Source organism: Cynocephalus volans, chromosome 4 (genome assembly GCF_027409185.1).
Source record: "Cynocephalus volans isolate mCynVol1 chromosome 4, mCynVol1.pri, whole genome shotgun sequence".
Lineage (NCBI taxonomy): Eukaryota > Metazoa > Chordata > Mammalia > Dermoptera > Cynocephalidae > Cynocephalus > Cynocephalus volans.
The window spans coordinates 109,925,544-109,942,651 of NC_084463.1; the positions used below are offsets into that span (position 1 = coordinate 109,925,544).

General features: G+C 34.7%; 1 protein-coding gene and 1 non-coding gene across 3 annotated transcripts in view; both read left to right on the top strand.

Annotated features, from left to right (window-relative positions):
* IPO7 (importin 7) overlaps positions 1 to 16,755 on the top strand; it is a 49,991-nt gene extending 33,236 nt beyond the window's left edge. For both annotated transcript variants that reach the window (XM_063092379.1, XM_063092380.1), the window contains exons 13-25: positions 1,818 to 1,907; positions 2,494 to 2,659; positions 2,840 to 3,000; positions 4,082 to 4,210; positions 5,896 to 5,962; positions 6,047 to 6,172; positions 6,679 to 6,776; positions 8,535 to 8,630; positions 9,293 to 9,513; positions 9,623 to 9,828; positions 11,130 to 11,336; positions 13,875 to 13,991; positions 14,749 to 16,755. In XM_063092379.1, the coding sequence (XP_062948449.1) occupies positions 1,818 to 1,907; positions 2,494 to 2,659; positions 2,840 to 3,000; positions 4,082 to 4,210; positions 5,896 to 5,962; positions 6,047 to 6,172; positions 6,679 to 6,776; positions 8,535 to 8,630; positions 9,293 to 9,513; positions 9,623 to 9,828; positions 11,130 to 11,336; positions 13,875 to 13,991; positions 14,749 to 14,846 (1,782 nt within the window). In that variant the 3' untranslated portion in view covers positions 14,847 to 16,755. The remainder of the gene's footprint in view (positions 1 to 1,817; positions 1,908 to 2,493; positions 2,660 to 2,839; positions 3,001 to 4,081; positions 4,211 to 5,895; positions 5,963 to 6,046; positions 6,173 to 6,678; positions 6,777 to 8,534; positions 8,631 to 9,292; positions 9,514 to 9,622; positions 9,829 to 11,129; positions 11,337 to 13,874; positions 13,992 to 14,748) is intronic.
* On the top strand, positions 2,237 to 2,421 carry LOC134377445 (small nucleolar RNA SNORA23). The gene has a single exon (XR_010023487.1). It is a non-coding gene; the product is annotated as a small nucleolar RNA SNORA23 (small nucleolar RNA).
* Positions 16,756 to 17,108: the final 353 nt, after the last annotated feature.

Genomic DNA, 17,108 nt, shown 5'->3' on the forward strand with positions numbered 1-17,108 from the left:
TCTCCAAAATGGCTATACTTATACCACCAGCAGTGTATAAGGGTTTCATTTTCTCCACATTGTTACCAATACTTATTATTTTGTTTTTGACAGAAAATAGTGAGATGTGATGTGATATCTCATTGTGGTTTTGATTTACATTTCCGTGATGACTAATGATGTTGAGAATCTTTTTATGTGCTTTTATTGGCCACTTGTACATCTTCTTTACAGAAACGTCTAATCAAATTGCTTGCCCATTTTTAATTGGGTTATTTGTCTTTTTATTATTCAGTTGGTAGACATCTTTATATATTTTAGATATTAGACTCTTCATATATATGATTTTCAGGTATCTTCTGCCATTCCTTAGGTTGTCTTTTCACTCTCTTGATGTTATCCTCTGAAGTACAAGTTTTGATAGGATTTTGATATGATGTTCAATTTATCTATATTTTCTCTTGTTTGTGCTGAAAGTGTTTTTTTTTTTTCTGCATGAGTTACTTTCTTTACGTGTTGCAGGATAATTGTAAAATAGTGTTTTTCATCTCAAAAAATTTGATCTACAAGGCAGTGTGTAAACATGAATGCATCCATTTTTAGCCTAGGCACATCATGCTTTTCTCACACAACTCTCATAGTAAAGGGCTGGCCAGTTAGCTTAGTTGGTTAGAGCGTGGTATTATAGAACTAAGGTTAAGGGTCCGGATCTCCCAATGGCCAGCCACAAAAAAAAATTTTTTTTTTTTTTTTTTTTTTTGGTAAAGAATGACTGGCTTGATTAGATTTATGTTTGGAAATCTCAACTTACTTGTACACATTGTGTTTGACTTTATAAATAAGATCTGAAATTTGTTTCCACTTTGAAGTTAAATGGTAGCTATCCAGAGTGTAAGGAAATATTTATTCATTGTCCCTTCCTACCACGTCAAACCTTGTTCCATTGTATTGGTCACATTATTTTGTATGTACATTGTTTGTATCTTTGAGTTTTTTCTACACCTGTTTAGCCATCCTTCTCTCAGTTTATAAAGTATAAATTAAAGGCAGTGTATTTGTTGTGTAGAAGGCTGGGAATATTGAGTTCTCTTGGCACATTTAGGTATTTTGTTTATTTAATCTTGATCTTCATCTAGCTTCTCTTAATGGTAACATCTTACACAGGCAGGCACAATTATCAAAACCAGGAAATTATCTACAGGCCTTTTTCAAATTTCACAAGATTCTTCATTATTGTCCTTTTTTCTGGCTTATGATTCAGTTCAGGATCCCACATTGCATTTAGTTGCCGTGTCTTTTTAGTCTTCTCCAATTCTCTAAGCGTTGATCAGTTTATAATGTTGATTTAATGTTGAAATTCAAGGAACTCTTCCAAAAAGCTTTTTACCATTTCAAAAATACTCAACCTTAAGATTTATGAGTATCATTTTATAGATATCCAATTTATTACTTTGAAAGCAGGATTTTTCTCAAGTTGTGTTATGTTCAATTAGAAACTTTACAGAGATTTTTTTTCATTATAATAGTTTCATAAGCAACAAAATTTTATAAGGTAAGGAATAAAATTAACCACACTTCCATTAATCAAATACCATTGCTATTAAGATTTAGCATAGGTACTTTCTAATCAAGCAATGTAAAAACATACAAAAATGTATAGTGTTTTTGGCGGAAGAGTTCTAGAATAAGAAAATTATTCTTGGGATCTTAGGGTTTAAAGAATTAGGATAAATGTAAGTTGTGACATCAGTAATCATTTTTAACTCTGGTGTATCTGTTTGGGAATTAAGATGATTGTTTTTGGAAATGTATCAAAATAATTGTTTTTATATTTACAGAAAAAGATCTATAAAGATCAGATGGAATACATGTTGCAGAATCATGTATTCCCTCTCTTCAGCAGTGAACTAGGCTACATGCGAGCAAGGGTATGTTCTAAAGTTTTATTAATTTATATGTTTATGTCTTATAATGAATGACTCTTTACGTGGACTCTTACATTGAAACTTTTTAATGTTCTTTTTTTTTTTTTTTTTTTTTGTTGTTGTTGTTGTTGTTGTTGTTGTTTTTTCGTGACCGGCACTCAGCCAGTGAGTGCACCGGTCATTCCTATATAGGATCCGAACCCGCGGCAGGAGCGTCGCCGTGCTCCCAGCGCAGCACTCTACCGAGTGCGCCACAGGCTCGGCCCTTTAATGTTCATTTTAAAGCCATATTTCATTTTAGACTTCTGTTCGGTGTAAATCTTTAAACGGCTGCTGTAATGTGTGCATAGTTTTCATCTGTGTCTGGTAGCAGTGTCTGTCTGTGTTTTGCATTCAGATCTTGCTATCCACACAAATGTCATGCAGCCAAAGAGTAACTTGGGATCATAGTACTGGTCTAGTGTTGTCTCTTTGGACATAATCCACCACTGGCCAGCCTCCAAACTCCCGCACACTGAACTCTGGGATAGAGACTAGCTTGGCGGAATTTAATGTAAGGTATCTGTAGTAACTTACTGTTTTTTAAAAGGCTTGCTGGGTACTTCACTATTTTTGTGAAGTGAAGTTCAAAAGTGATCAGAACCTTCAAACGGCCTTAGAGCTGACAAGAAGATGTCTGATCGATGATAGAGAAATGCCCGTGAAAGTAGAAGCTGCTATTGCACTCCAAGTGCTGATCAGCAATCAGGAAAAAGGTAAAGGCTTTATATGTCAAAAATACTGAATGTCTTTACACATAATTACAGAAGGCATAGTCCTAGAGAGTTGTCATAGTTTCTTTTTATGTGAAAATACTTCTTTTTTACTCTTTGGTATATGTTGTATCAGGTTTAAAGAAGTTTTAGCTGTTTTGCCCAAAGTTTTTTCTCTTACAGCAAAAGAATATATCACACCATTCATAAGACCTGTAATGCAGGCTCTTCTTCATATTATAAGAGAAACAGAAAATGATGATCTTACCAACGTAATTCAGAAAATGATCTGCGAATATAGTGAAGAAGTTACTCCTATTGCAGTAGAAATGACACAACATTTGGTATGTTGTTCGAACCTATTATTTATGCAAGTATTTTAATTTAGCTCTCAGTGTGTTCCAGGTAGTGTCACAAGTGCCTTGCCTTTAGTTACTTATAGCAAATATTTTACAGAACTTACTATATAGCAAGTACTGTTTTAAGCCCTTGGCAGATATTTAAATCATTCAGTTCTCACACAATTATGTGAGAATTATTCCTATTTAGCAGAGAGAAAATGTGAGGAATAAAAAGGTTAAATAACTTGCCCAAGATAAACAAGATGGGGCTGGGATTTATACTTAGGCTTCTATGATGCATGTTCTTAACTACCTGTACTACCTCAGGCTGCAGTGTGATTTTCTATGTAGTTTCCTGGGATACTCTAAACAATTGAGTTTTACAAAAGACAAATCAGCAACCCTACTGATGATTAAATATACCTGTTATTTTGGCATTGTCAAATGTTAGCCAGTAATATATATATATATATATATATTTTTTTTTTTTTTTTCTTTTTCGTGACCGGTACTCAGCCAGTAAGTGCACCGGCCATTCCTATATAGGATCCGAACCCTGGCAGAGCGACGCTGCGCTCCCAGCACCACACTCTCCCGAGTGCGCCATGGGCTCGGCCCACCAGTAATACTAATGAAAATATTCATAATGTTAAATGCTTTTTTTTTTTTTTTCTCGTGACCGGCGCTCAGCCAGGGAGTGCACCGGTCATGCTTATATAGGATCCGAACCCGCGGCGGCGGGAGCGTCGCCGTGCTGCTAGCGCAGCACGCTACCGAGTGCGCCACGGGCTCAGCTATGCCTCGCCTCATTTATTCCTTGTAGTATCTCTTTGAAATCCCCCAAATGACATATCAGGAAAGGTCAAGAGAGAGAGAACAAGAGAGGTTAAGTAGCTTATTTAAGGTCACCCAGTGAGTGGCAGGGCAGAACTTTTCTATTACTGAGCCCAAGCTCTTTTAATCAGCTTGGAGACATTGATTTGTTGTGCTATCCCAATGAAAACATTTAAAAAATTAAAAGTCTTAGACCAAGATGTATATATAGTGCTTCAGTGACAAACTTGAGATATTTTCTTGATTCTAGGCAATGACATTTAACCAAGTAATCCAGACTGGGCCAGATGAAGAAGGAAGTGATGACAAAGCAGTTACTGCTATGGGAATTCTGAATACAATCGACACACTTCTTAGTGTAGTTGAAGATCATAAAGAGGTAAGAAGACAATCCAGTGTTGCTCAGTTTTTAGGGAATTTCAAGCCATTTTACATGGACTGTTCTACGCTTTTTGGAGGGCTCTGACCTGTGTAACTCTGATCATCTCACGTGCCTTCATTTTGCCATTTTTAATTAGTTTACTTTTGTAAAGATAATATTGGTGCCTTAAATATTTTAAGTTCTAGAGTATTAATAGAAGGAATAGGAAGCAGGTATTTATTTTACCATTTCTTACCTTGATGCTTGGGATTTTAGCTCCCTGTTAGGTTCTATTTCTTAGATCCAGAAGTATGGTGATTGCTAGAAAAACATATACTTCCGAGTTTTCATTTTTTTTTTAAATCTGTTTTTAAAATTTTGGTGAAATACACTTAAAATTTATTATCTTAACCATTTTTTAATGTACAATTCACGAGTGTTAGGTACATTCATGTTATTGTGCAACCATCACTACCATCTTCCTAATTTTCTTTTCCTGATGTCTTTTGGAAAAGTAGGAGAATTGTAATCATGGATTTTAAAAAATAAAATTATTTAAAACATACAGAAAAAGGTAAAGAACAGAGAAAACTGTAACCAATACCTCTTAATCACCACCTGATTTTCTTACATTTTAATACTTTACAGTATTTCCTTTAGACTTTATCCAGTAAGAAAAACAATTTCAGATAGCTGCAGTTGAAGCCCTCAGAGGGGACCAGTTTTTAACCTCTTTTCCCTACTTCCTTCTTTCTCTTTGAAGGTAACTACTATCATGAATTTGATATTTTGGTTCTAGTACAGACATTTTATAATGGTAATAAAAGGATACTTCAAAAAGTTCATGGAAAGATTTATATTATCTTTTGTTTTTCTACTTACTATTTGAAGTACTCTTGTATATATCTCTTATCCATAAGCCATGTGTTTTCAGATTATCTTCAAGCTGCCTTTTGCAGCTTGAGATTTTCAGTAAATTATTTTTGTATTCTGCATTATATTTGGAGATAGGCAGAAGCCATGAGAAATCCTGTAGCTACCTTCTTTTTAACAGAATAATTGTTTATTGTATTTAAGGAGTTGAAAATGTATTAAGTGTATTTGAAATAGGTGTTCTGCTTCTATATCTGATTAAAATTCTGATGTCCTTCAGGGATTTGAGATTCAATTGAGGACCTTACTGACAGAGAGGAATTTGTATTTCCCGTTAGTCTTGAATGACTTCTGACCTGAGTTCACATTTGGTATAATTTGAAAAATAAAGATGACTTAAGAATTACTGGGATTGGTAGGAACAGTGCCTTCCTTCAGATAATTTCTCTATAAGTTGCTGACAGTGACTTTTCAGTTACATCTGGGCTGAATTATTGTATATTTACACACAAAAATATCTATAGGCTGTCTTCAGAATCATTGTGACTCCTTTATTTTCGTAATTGTTTGCATTTTTCCAGGATGTTATTTTTTGTTTTCCCTTTTTGGTAAACTAAGCAGGTTATTCCTTGTTTCTCATTGTATTTCATCAAATTTCTCAGATTGGCTCACAAATTTATAATATGTAAGATATTTCACAACAGAGACTTAAAATGATTTCTTAACATCATTGACTTTATATTTAAATGTAGTAAATTACAGTATGCATTATTTTAGTAATTCATTTAGTGTGCTGCAATTCCATGTGATTTTTCTTTTTTCTTTTTCAGATAACCCAACAGCTTGAAGGAATCTGCTTACAGGTCATTGGTACTGTCTTACAGCAGCATGTCTTAGGTATTATACCTCTGATTGTGCTAAGAATTTGGCGCTATTTCACTTGAGCAAGCATTTTCCTAATTAATCGGTATTCTCTTTTAGAGTTCTATGAGGAGATCTTCTCTTTAGCACATAGTTTGACATGTCAACAAGTATCTCCGCAGATGTGGCAACTACTACCCCTCGTATTTGAGGTCTTTCAGCAAGATGGCTTTGATTACTTTACAGGTAAGTTAAATCAGCATGGAAATACTGAGGACTCCCCCTCCCCCGTTTTGATTCATTAGTACTTTATCATTTGAACGTGTACTTTTGAATGTTCCAACTGCTTCATTGTTTGGATAAGTTATCAGTAATTAATGCTCAAGGATAACACATGGCATTGATTTCTCTTATACACTTTTGATTTAGTTGTCACTTTTTGTTCTTTTTTTTTAACACATATGCTCTCTCATGCACATACCCACATACCCCATAATCTTCTCTCTCCGTATAAATACAAACAAATGTATTGTGTGTCTGTTTAATCTTTATGTTTAACTACTAAATATAAAGGAATTCACTTTTATTATGGGCTCATTTCTGCATTTAATTATAAATGAATATATTTTAATTAAAATGTCAGAGACAAAGTGATCTCACTGCTTTGCCTTTTTCTAAAGAAATTTTTCAGAAGCATAGATAAAACACTTGTATTAGTAAAGATATGTAACTGATGTTTTTTATTTATATAGATATGATGCCTCTTCTTCATAATTATGTAACAGTTGATACAGACACACTTCTGTCTGATACCAAGTATCTTGAAATGATATACAGTATGTGCAAAAAGGTAGGTCATTTTTAGATAATACCAGATTTCATGAGGCTGCTGCTATAAAATGTATGAAGTTTTGAAGATACATGCAATACCGCATTGTCTTGAACATGGTAAACACGTGAATCTGACAGAATTTAGGGCTTTAAAAGTTATAAACAGAAAATATCATTGGTCCCTAGATGCCACAGTAGTGCCTTTAACAAATGTAATCATCCCTCAGTATCCATGGGAGATTGGTTCTAGAATCTCCCTTGGATACCAAAATCTGTTGGATGCTCAAGTCCCTGATATAAAATGGCATGGTATTTGCATATAACCTATGTACATCCTCCTGTATACTTTAAGTCATCTCTACATTACTTATAATACATAATACAATTTAAATGCTATCTAAATTATTGTTATACCGTATTGTTTAGGGAATAATGACAAGAAAAAAATTCTACATATTTAGTATGGACACAATTTTTTTTTCCAAATACTTTCGATCCTGTGGTTGGTTGAATCCATGGATCCAGAACTCACAGATAGAAACGGCTGACTGTTATGTGTTCTGTCTGTCCTCTGACATTTACTTGGAGTTATGTTTTTGAGTGACTGAAGTTTACCTTAGCCTTGTTCTTAAAATCCAAAGAAGGAAAGAATTAAGAACTTGATTTTTGAAAGGATCGGGAATGGATAGAGAAGTTTTATAAAGGAAATGCTTGGAGACTGCAGGTTTATGGAGGCTATTCAGTAATTATTTAGGAAATAGCAAGAATGTGAAATTTGAGAGTTTGTTTTGTTAAAAAAAGTCAGAACAACTGTGCCATTTCCTGGAAAATCAAAGAACAAATGCATGGTGAATGGTACTAGTTATTAAAAATAGTCTTATAACAAGAGGTAGGGGATTAATTTTTCCTTACAGTTTTGTTGTGAAGACAAATAGTTGATTAGGATCTGTCAGTATCAAAGTTGATGTAATTAGTAGCATTTGAATTTCTAGCAGTGTCTGTTGAGAGGCAGCAGTCTATTAAAAAATGATTTTGCTCCATGAAGTTTTTATATGTGTGTCCTTCATTGATATTTTTCCCTTCTGAACATTTAGTCACATAGTGATCATCTAGTTATGTTATTTATCATTCATTGTCAATTATATTGTTTATTTCTATATCATCTACTTTCCTATTCCAGAACTCTTATCCTTACATTTACAGTCCTGTAGTGCTGACTAGCATGTCAACTACATGTTTGTTTCCTGTCTGGGATTCATAGGCAACATTTTTAACAGGCTGCCTCTTTCCTTTATTCCCCTCTTTTCCCCAACTCAGTTTATTATTATTTATTTTTATTTTTATTTTTAATGAGACTATATAGAGAAAAGGTTTTCCTAGAAATACTAGCATCTTAGTTTTTTGTAGTTCTTTACATAAGAGCCAGATATCCCTGAGAAAGTTCAGGTATTTGAGCTATCACCTTTGCATGAGAAGTTAGTGGTTGTCAAAATGCTGTAGTCCATTATGGCACTACAGGATAGGAGCTTTGATCACCTAGACCAAGATGCCAGAGTCCTAGATTGTGACAAATAGGATGCACATGACTCCAAATCCTCACAGATGGTTTAGTGTATATAGTCTGCACAATGAATATTGTAATCATTCATATTAATTGGAATAACTTAAGTAATACTCAGAGCCTGTACACAGGGAAGGAACATTTTTTCTGACTTGAAGTTATCTGATTTAAAGATTTCTTGAAACTTTGTTGCAATTTACTTTCTGTGTTGATCAGGTTCTTACAGGAGTTGCAGGAGAAGATGCAGAGTGTCATGCAGCAAAATTGTTAGAGGTCATCATTCTACAATGCAAAGGGCGTGGCATTGACCAGGTCAGTGAGGCTAACTTTATGATTTATATTTTAGACTTCAGAGAGGGACTCTTTGCACTTTTTTTCTTTTGGGGGCTCTTATTATATATTGTGTACATTGCTTATTGTGACAAAATTTAAAATTTAACCAATATGTAATAATGATCATATTTTTACTGTGTATGGAAAGAGGACTGGTAAGTTTTATGACTACTTTTGTTATCATACAAGGTAAGCATGGCTTAAGATTTTTGATAGCTTTAGTTGTTAAATTTCCTTGGTTTCAATGGGAACATTGTGAATCTATGATTGATATATTGGTGAGGCTCTAATAGCACAGTGAAGACTCTCTAAAATTAGATTTCCCTCAGTTTGTTAAAGCGCAGGTGTTACAATACCAAGGTCAAGGGTTTGGATCCCCTTACTGGCCAGCTGCTTTAAAAAAAAAAGGCTGGCTGGTTAGCTCACTTGGGAGGGCAGTGGTGCTAATAACACCAAGATCAAGGTGCCAAAAAATAAAATAAAATAGAATTACGTTTCTCTGTAAAATTCCTCAGCAGGTAAATGTTGGTCATTTAATGGGGCTAAATGGTTAGTTAATGCACCAAGTAGTTCAATATGGGTGGGATAGTTAGAATGCTATTAATTACAGTCTTGGAATGTCTTACTGTCTTTCTTCACAGTGTATTCCTTTATTTGTGGAAGCAGCTTTAGAGAGACTGACAAGAGAGGTTAAGACGAGTGAACTTCGAACAATGTGCCTGCAAGTTGCAATTGCAGCTTTGTATTATAATCCACACCTATTACTCAACACCTTAGAAAATCTTCGCTTTCCTAATAATGTTGAACCAGTTACAAATCATTTTATTACACAGTGGCTTAATGATGTTGACTGTTTCTTGGGGTAAGTGACATAAATTGGACCTTATATTTATTACATTTGCTTCGTGAGGAACTCTGCTATTTTAAGAAGGAAAAAAAAAACAGGAAAATAATTTTATTTTATTTTTTAGGCTTCATGACAGAAAGATGTGTGTTCTGGGCCTGTGTGCTCTTATTGATATGGAACAAATACCACAGGTTTTAAATCAGGTTTCTGGACAGATTTTGCCAGCTTTTATCCTTTTATTTAATGGATTAAAAAGAGCATATGCCTGCCATGCAGAACATGAGAATGACAGTGATGATGATGATGAAGCTGAAGATGATGATGAAACCGGTAAGGGGTTTGAGATGGAAGAAGCCAAACTTATCTAGTTAGAAATCTCACTGGACTCAACTTGTTTTCTAAGTCTTCTCCCAAAGAAATGTGGAATCATAGCCAAATGCTTTCATGTTCAGTCATTCATAGAAGGATGTCCATGTCCTCTCACTAAAGTGTAAAAGTCTGTGAAGGCAGGAAGTTTATCTCAACATGTAGAGTAGTTCCAGGCATTATAGTATGCAATTAATAAAGATTTTCTTCTACACATTTGGCACTGCAGATACAAAAACGAATGAGATGTCCTGCTTCAAAAGTTTTTTTTTCTACTGATGGAAAGAATTACAAAGCATACTACTACTGAATATAATAATAGAGTTGACGTAGGTGCTGAGTTCATTTAGGACCGAGATTATAGCTCCCTTTAAGAGTTAAGAAACTCTGTAAGGGGAGATAACAAAATGATTCTATCATTAACTATGAGAGTACTTCAAAAAGTTCATGGAAGAATAGAATTGAAAGGTAATATGAATCCATGAACTTTCTGAAGTTCCCTCATATATCTTATAAATGAGTATAATCAGAAGTATATCCATAATACGTTGTGAGGATTGCATGAAGGAATGCCTGACACTTAACATAGTGCTTGGCACATGGCACTCAGTAATATTTAACAGAATCAACAAAGTACACATATTACAGTAACTATTACAAGATTCACAGTTTTTAATGTTGGCTGGATTTATTACAAACATTTATCATCTGTTAGTCCTAAAACCTAAGTATACCTACACTATAAAATTAAGTTAATTAGATGTTGGCTAGTACATTTTACCTGTAAGACACTAGACTACAAGAGTACGAATTGATAAAACGTTGGTTAGGAGAAAGTATTATAATCGTTTTAAAATAGTTATTACCATTTTTGTCTTTTATTATTTACTACTTTGGCCAGCCTTTTTTAAAAAAAATCTCACAAAAGGTTCTTTGGGTGTAATTTAAGCTATATTACTTTACTATTGGTGTTTGGTTTGGTATATATCATAAGGCCCAGAGAATACTAAGGGCTAAATCACATAACATGCAATCCTCCTTCAAACCAGTAGCATTAATACATTGTTATGGTTGGGTTTCATGGACTTCTGTGATAATTTTTATTTCTATTTATTGCTGAACATGTATATAAACACCAATTCTTAGAACTTTTCCTTGAATTTATTCACTTGTGACTTTTACTGAACATGATTGAGATGATTGTTACTTTGTTGAGTAATAAAATATTTCATTGTTATAAAAGTACCTATTTTATGACTTGCCAGAGGAACTGGGGAGTGATGAAGATGATATTGATGAAGATGGGCAAGAATATTTGGAGATTCTGGCTAAGCAAGCAGGAGAAGATGGAGATGATGAAGATTGGGAAGAAGATGATGCTGAGGAGACTGCCCTGGAAGGCTATTCCACAATCATTGACGATGAAGATAACCCTGTTGATGAATATCAGATATTTAAAGCTATATTTCAAAGTAAGTCAGCTTGTTATATGTAGTTTTATTTCATTGAATGAATTTGTTCTTGTGCCTGCCCCTAAAGAAGGGGTTCTTGGGGAGACCAAACGAAAAATAGAAAATGATTGTTAGGCAAAGTAACCAAAATTATTTCTGTTGCCATAGAGTTTGAGTATTTTTCTCTCATCCTATTGTTTTACATTTAGTAATTTTGAAAGATGTACATAATAGGAAAATAGTGTCGTTCAAAAAAGTTATTCAGTGATAATTCCTTTTTCCCACTTCTGATTCCCAGTCTCCCAGCTTTCCTCAGAAGCAATCACTCTTACATTCATATGTTTGCTGTGTGTTAATGTATGTGTGTCTTTTTTTTTTTTTTTTCCCTGTCCAAACCCACACCTACCTGTCAGAGAATGTGACCATTTATAATGTTATGGTCTTGGCATGCTCTCTTCTTTTTTTCTGTTTTATGATGTGTTAACCAATTCGATTTAGTATGTATTACTAAATTAGCATGTTTGGTGTAATGAAATTTTTAGCTTCAAACAGGTAATTTAACCCAAAGACTTTTGGATTATATATGCCTAGGTTAGTCATAGAATTCTTCTGGAGTGTGTCACAGCATGTGTGGTTCTAGAATACTAGGTGCCAGTTTGGTTTTTACCATCATTTATTGGATTTCCACAGGGTGTAATATCTGTGTTCCACCAACCAGCTCAAGAAATTAAATTGCCACTGTATTTGAAACACCATTTCCCCCCAGAGATAACTGCTGTTATTTTCATTCCTATGCATCAGGATAGGATAATTTTGATATAGAAGAATTCTCTGATAACTAAGGCTTTAGTCTCAAAACTAAGGCTTTTAGTCTTCAAAGTCAGTGACAAAGCAGTTTTGATGCAAGTTTGCAGAAGCACAGAGGATGGTGTCTGAGCTACATGGCAGCAAGAACTGATTGATGTGCCAAGAACTACTGATTTGCTTTGACATGAGCACGTCAGTCCCTGAAGGATGGTTTCTAATGCAGCGCCCATGCACAGTCGCAATATAATAGAAACAGAAAATCATTTGATTGAATGTCAGGTTTTCCCACAAAATAGCTGGCACCTAGTACATGAGGAAATCAATTTACCTTTTTTGGGGGAAAAGAATTTGTTAGCATTTAATGAACCTCCCTTCATGTGGCTTCAAGTTACCAGAACACAAGCCCCCCTTGCACACCATTAAATCTCCTCAGCTCTTCTTCTGAATTTGGCCTTCACAACGACAGGCTGCTTTGGGAACTTTCCCTTCCCAGAACTTTGTAGTAGTCCAATTACACTACATCAATGATTGGAGCCGCTCCAGTCTTGGTTTTGGCAGCATTTACCTGTGTCTGTTCAATGACCAAGGTCCACAATTTATCAAGGTTGACAGTAGGGCAGAAGCTCTGGTTCCTCTTTAAGTGGTAATGCCTCCTACCAACTTTTCCAGAGTAACCTGGGTGATATTTGTTGAAGGTGATCCTGTGGTGATGCACACCACCAGCATTATTACCCTGGCCTCCTTGGTGCTTCCAGTGCTTGCTGAAGTGGCAGTAGTTGTGGCTTATGTGGCCCCTGAGTTTCTGGGTCTTCCTCAAAAGAGCTCAGTTTACTTTCTTGGCATTATTCTGTGGAGAAATTTCTTGTCTTTTTTTGACGGCTGGCCAGTACAGGGGAGAAATTTTGTGGAAACCCTTTATTATAGAGACCATTTTCTCATTTGTACATGCACACATGTGTATATAGCTCCTTATATGTATCAGTTTATCTAGTGCATGTTTTTATTAAAAATAATGAGATTTTAACACCTGGTTTTGTGACACAGAAAATTTGCTCTCAGTTTCTCAGATTGAGTTTGACTGTTATTTAGGCTATAACGTAAAAATGTGTGATCATTTTAATTTTAACTTGAGAACTGCAAAGTTACCTTTCTATGGAAAGACAATAGGTATATTGAATAAGTTTTTTGAGTAGGAAAAGCAGGAAAAATAAGGCATTTATTTTGTACCATACACCCTTTTCCTGAATCTACTTAATGCTTCTGCTTTTTCTTTTTAAATTTAGAGCTTTGAGAAGTGTAACCAAAGTAGCCTTGATCATTTTCAAGTTGCTTTAACCTTGAATCTTTTAAGGGGGTTGGGTTAATTTTATCCTAAAGTCTGCCTAGTTTGTTACTTATTACATAAGAACTAGTTTAGACTCTGCATCCTTATTTGTTAGATGAATTATGAGAATGATTAGATTTTTGAATCATAGATAAACTGGAATTATTCCTATGAATTTTGTTTCACAAATAAGATAACTTTAAAATTATTGGGGTAGTATAGATCAGAATTTCTGTATTGGGTAGAGGTGGAGTAGGGGAAACAGAATAGGAAAAAGTTACCAGGCTCCTCTTTTTTGGGCAGCTAGCCAGTATGGATCCAAACCCTTGACCTTGGTGGTTTTGGCACCATGCTCTCCCAAGTGAGCTAACCACCAAGCCCAGCCTCTCTTATTAATAGTCTTTTCCCCCTTGTTTTTGTTTTGATAGCTATTCAAAATCGTAATCCTGTGTGGTATCAAGCCCTGACTCATGGTCTGAATGAAGAACAACGAAAACAGTTACAGGACATAGCAACTCTGGCCGATCAGAGAAGAGCAGCCCATGGTATGTTAATTGACCAATAACCCTCTTTAATGCACTTAATGACTATACAGATTTAAAATTTTATAAAAGGATTAAAAATTTTATAAAAGGTATGGTTGTTGCAAATGATAGGAATTAACTATAATCTGATGGGTTTAATACAAGAGAAAGGAGTTTTGTCTTTGGCTGCAGTTAACTGATTTTTAAATGTGGCTGAAAACTACTTTCAGTGTGCAGTAGCTTTAGTAAGATTGCTTAAGCTCACAGTGATGGTTTGATAGTAGTAGGTTCTGTTAAAAAGGAAAAATTTTAAATTACAAAGCATCTTGTTTCTCAGTAGTATGTTAAAGAAAATACCAGACATGTCTTTTCATCTTTAAACATTTCAGTATACATTTTTTAAAAATACATTTTAGGTTATATACAGCCTTAAGAGATGGGACCTTATTGATGTATTTGACTCAAAATAGATAGGGTATTTGAAGATATTTTAACAATGGGAAGTGAAAAGTAACTAATAGGTATACAGAACAGGAGAGATTATCTTCTCCATATAGTGTATGGCGTGTGCGTGCGCACGCACACACACGCGCGCGCGCACACACACACACACACACACACACACCCCATATAGGAGAACAGAGACCACCTTTGGAACTTCCTGGCTATTGGTGGTTAAGCTATTGGCTTGTTAATGTCTTTATCAATTCCTTTTTTCCCCCCAAAGTAGCAAGATGATCAGATACCGTATTAAAATTTCACTTATTTGTTTTTCTAGAGTCCAAAATGATTGAGAAGCACGGAGGATACAAATTCAGTGCTCCTGTTGTGCCAAGTTCTTTCAATTTTGGAGGCCCAGCACCAGGGATGAATTGAGTTATCACTTTCTTTCCTGCTGTGTGATTGTAGTGAAGAGCTTGTGTTCCTCCTAGTAGTGGTTACAGAACTGGTTCATGTTATCTTCTCTAAACTAATTGATCAATAGATGGACAAAAAAACTCAGGAGGTGGGACCTGATCATGCAACCTGGCACTGGAAAAGAAACCAGAGGGAGTGGGGGTGGGGGTGGGGGAGTGACTTAGGGGAGGTATTTTCTTTATTTTTTGAAGAAAGTAAGATCCTGACTCTGAAGCTTAAAGTGACACTGTGGAAAACTGAAACAAGAGGGGATGTCATGAAGGCAGCTTTTCTTTTTCTGAGGAAAAAATAGGCATGGGCTACAGGACTATTTACAATGTCTCATTTACAGTATAAACTCAAAGGTAGATGTAATTTTTACACCTATGAGTATTTGTCAGATTTCTGTCTCTTCCTTACCATTTGGTATCTATTCTTTATATGTAAATAAGATAAGGTAATCTGATAGCCTTATTAAATGTTCATTTTCATTCATCAGAGATTGTTCCTATGTAGATTATTGGACATTTATTGTAGCACTACATAACTGATTAAAAAAATCTGTAAATGAATTAGCACTTTCATATTGAAACAAGCCTGCTAGCCTATGTATAAAATAGCAAAATGTTTGCTGTTTATAAAAGGGATGTAATGGGGTGGGGGGTATGGGTAATTTCAAGTTATTAATTTAAAAATGAACTAGCAATTTTGTACCTGGTGACTTTGTGGTGCACTCACCTCTGATAAGTGACTTGAATTCGGTATGTAAAAAGGGGTTAGTGATATTTCATTGCTGCTAAAAATGGCAACTCCCTCTGTGTCCTGTTTTTTCTTAAAGCTCTCAGTGTGCAAGTGGCTATTTGGATATAAGACCTTACTGTAACAAATAAGAAAGGTGGTATATGAAGCATGTAAATTGGATATAAAGTTCTACTCTTTAAGAGTTGATCTAAGAGTATGACTAATCATCTATATATGCAATCTATTAAAATAATTTAATTGGGCTATTACATTTTGATTTGATTGCAGTTTTTTCCTAATTATAAATTTTTTTTTCCTCATTGGCCTGTTTTTATCCTGTACCTAGAAAGAGTGCAGTGCACACTTAAAATTTGACATTTAACAACTGCCCACTCCTCTTTTCCCATCTCCTCTATCCCCCCCTCTCGTTGTTTGTAGTATCTGACCTTAATAGATGGGCTAAAGGCACATGGTTCCCTCCAAAAACCACTATTATTACCACTGCACAAACAAGCCAGCAACAAGACAGTGGAGAGAGGTTGACTTGCTTTCCTCTCTTCCTAACTGCATGTTGGAAAAATAAGCCTTTATTGATCTTAAACATCTGTCAGATGAGTCATACATTGGGCTATTTTTTATATACGTGTATACACACAATATTTCAAATTGAAAGCAACATCTCAGTGGATTCAAAACTATTACATGCTGTTGTCTAAAACAGATTAGAAAATTTATAACTGTAAAAATGAAATGCACATATTGATATTTAAAATGCATAATTAAGAAAACCCATTGGTGTTGTGTTTTTCTTGTATACCAATAATTAAGCCACTACTGTTGGCACTGTTTGGTTTTTCTATTTTAACACTGAAGGAGTGAAAGTATTTCCTATATTTATGAATTTACTACTAAAATCTTGGCAAAAGAGAAAAAACTGTTGAAAATGTGTGAGTGAAAACTGTTAATCAAGTGTGTTTTTACTTTCTTCCCCCCAGGTTGGATACCAACTGTATACCCTAGGTTGCTTAAGAGAATTTCACTATTATATAAAATCAATAAAATAAAAATGGAGTAGCTGTATATATGCAACATTGTGTACAGAGGGGAGATATTGAATAGTAATAAAGAAACATTCTCATCTTCCTTTACCTTTTGTCCCCAAATACCTAGTCTACTTTTCAAAATTTCAAGTCTTCATTGCTCTTTGAATTAATAATTCCAATTTTCACATTATTGTTATTGGAACACCATATCTAATAAAGATTCTAGTTATTCCCGTGCACAGTATGAAAATTCTCATTTGCTGAGGTTTTAAGAAAATATAATGGCATATCTTTGAGAACAAGTTTTATTGTCTCTGTGGCATAGAATCCAAACTAATCTCCATTTACAGATTTTAACTTGAAATGAGACCTTATAATTAAACTATTTAAATAACATTCAAATGGTGGTTTCTAATGCTTCAAACACATACTTGACTTTCATGATTTCCTCAAACTT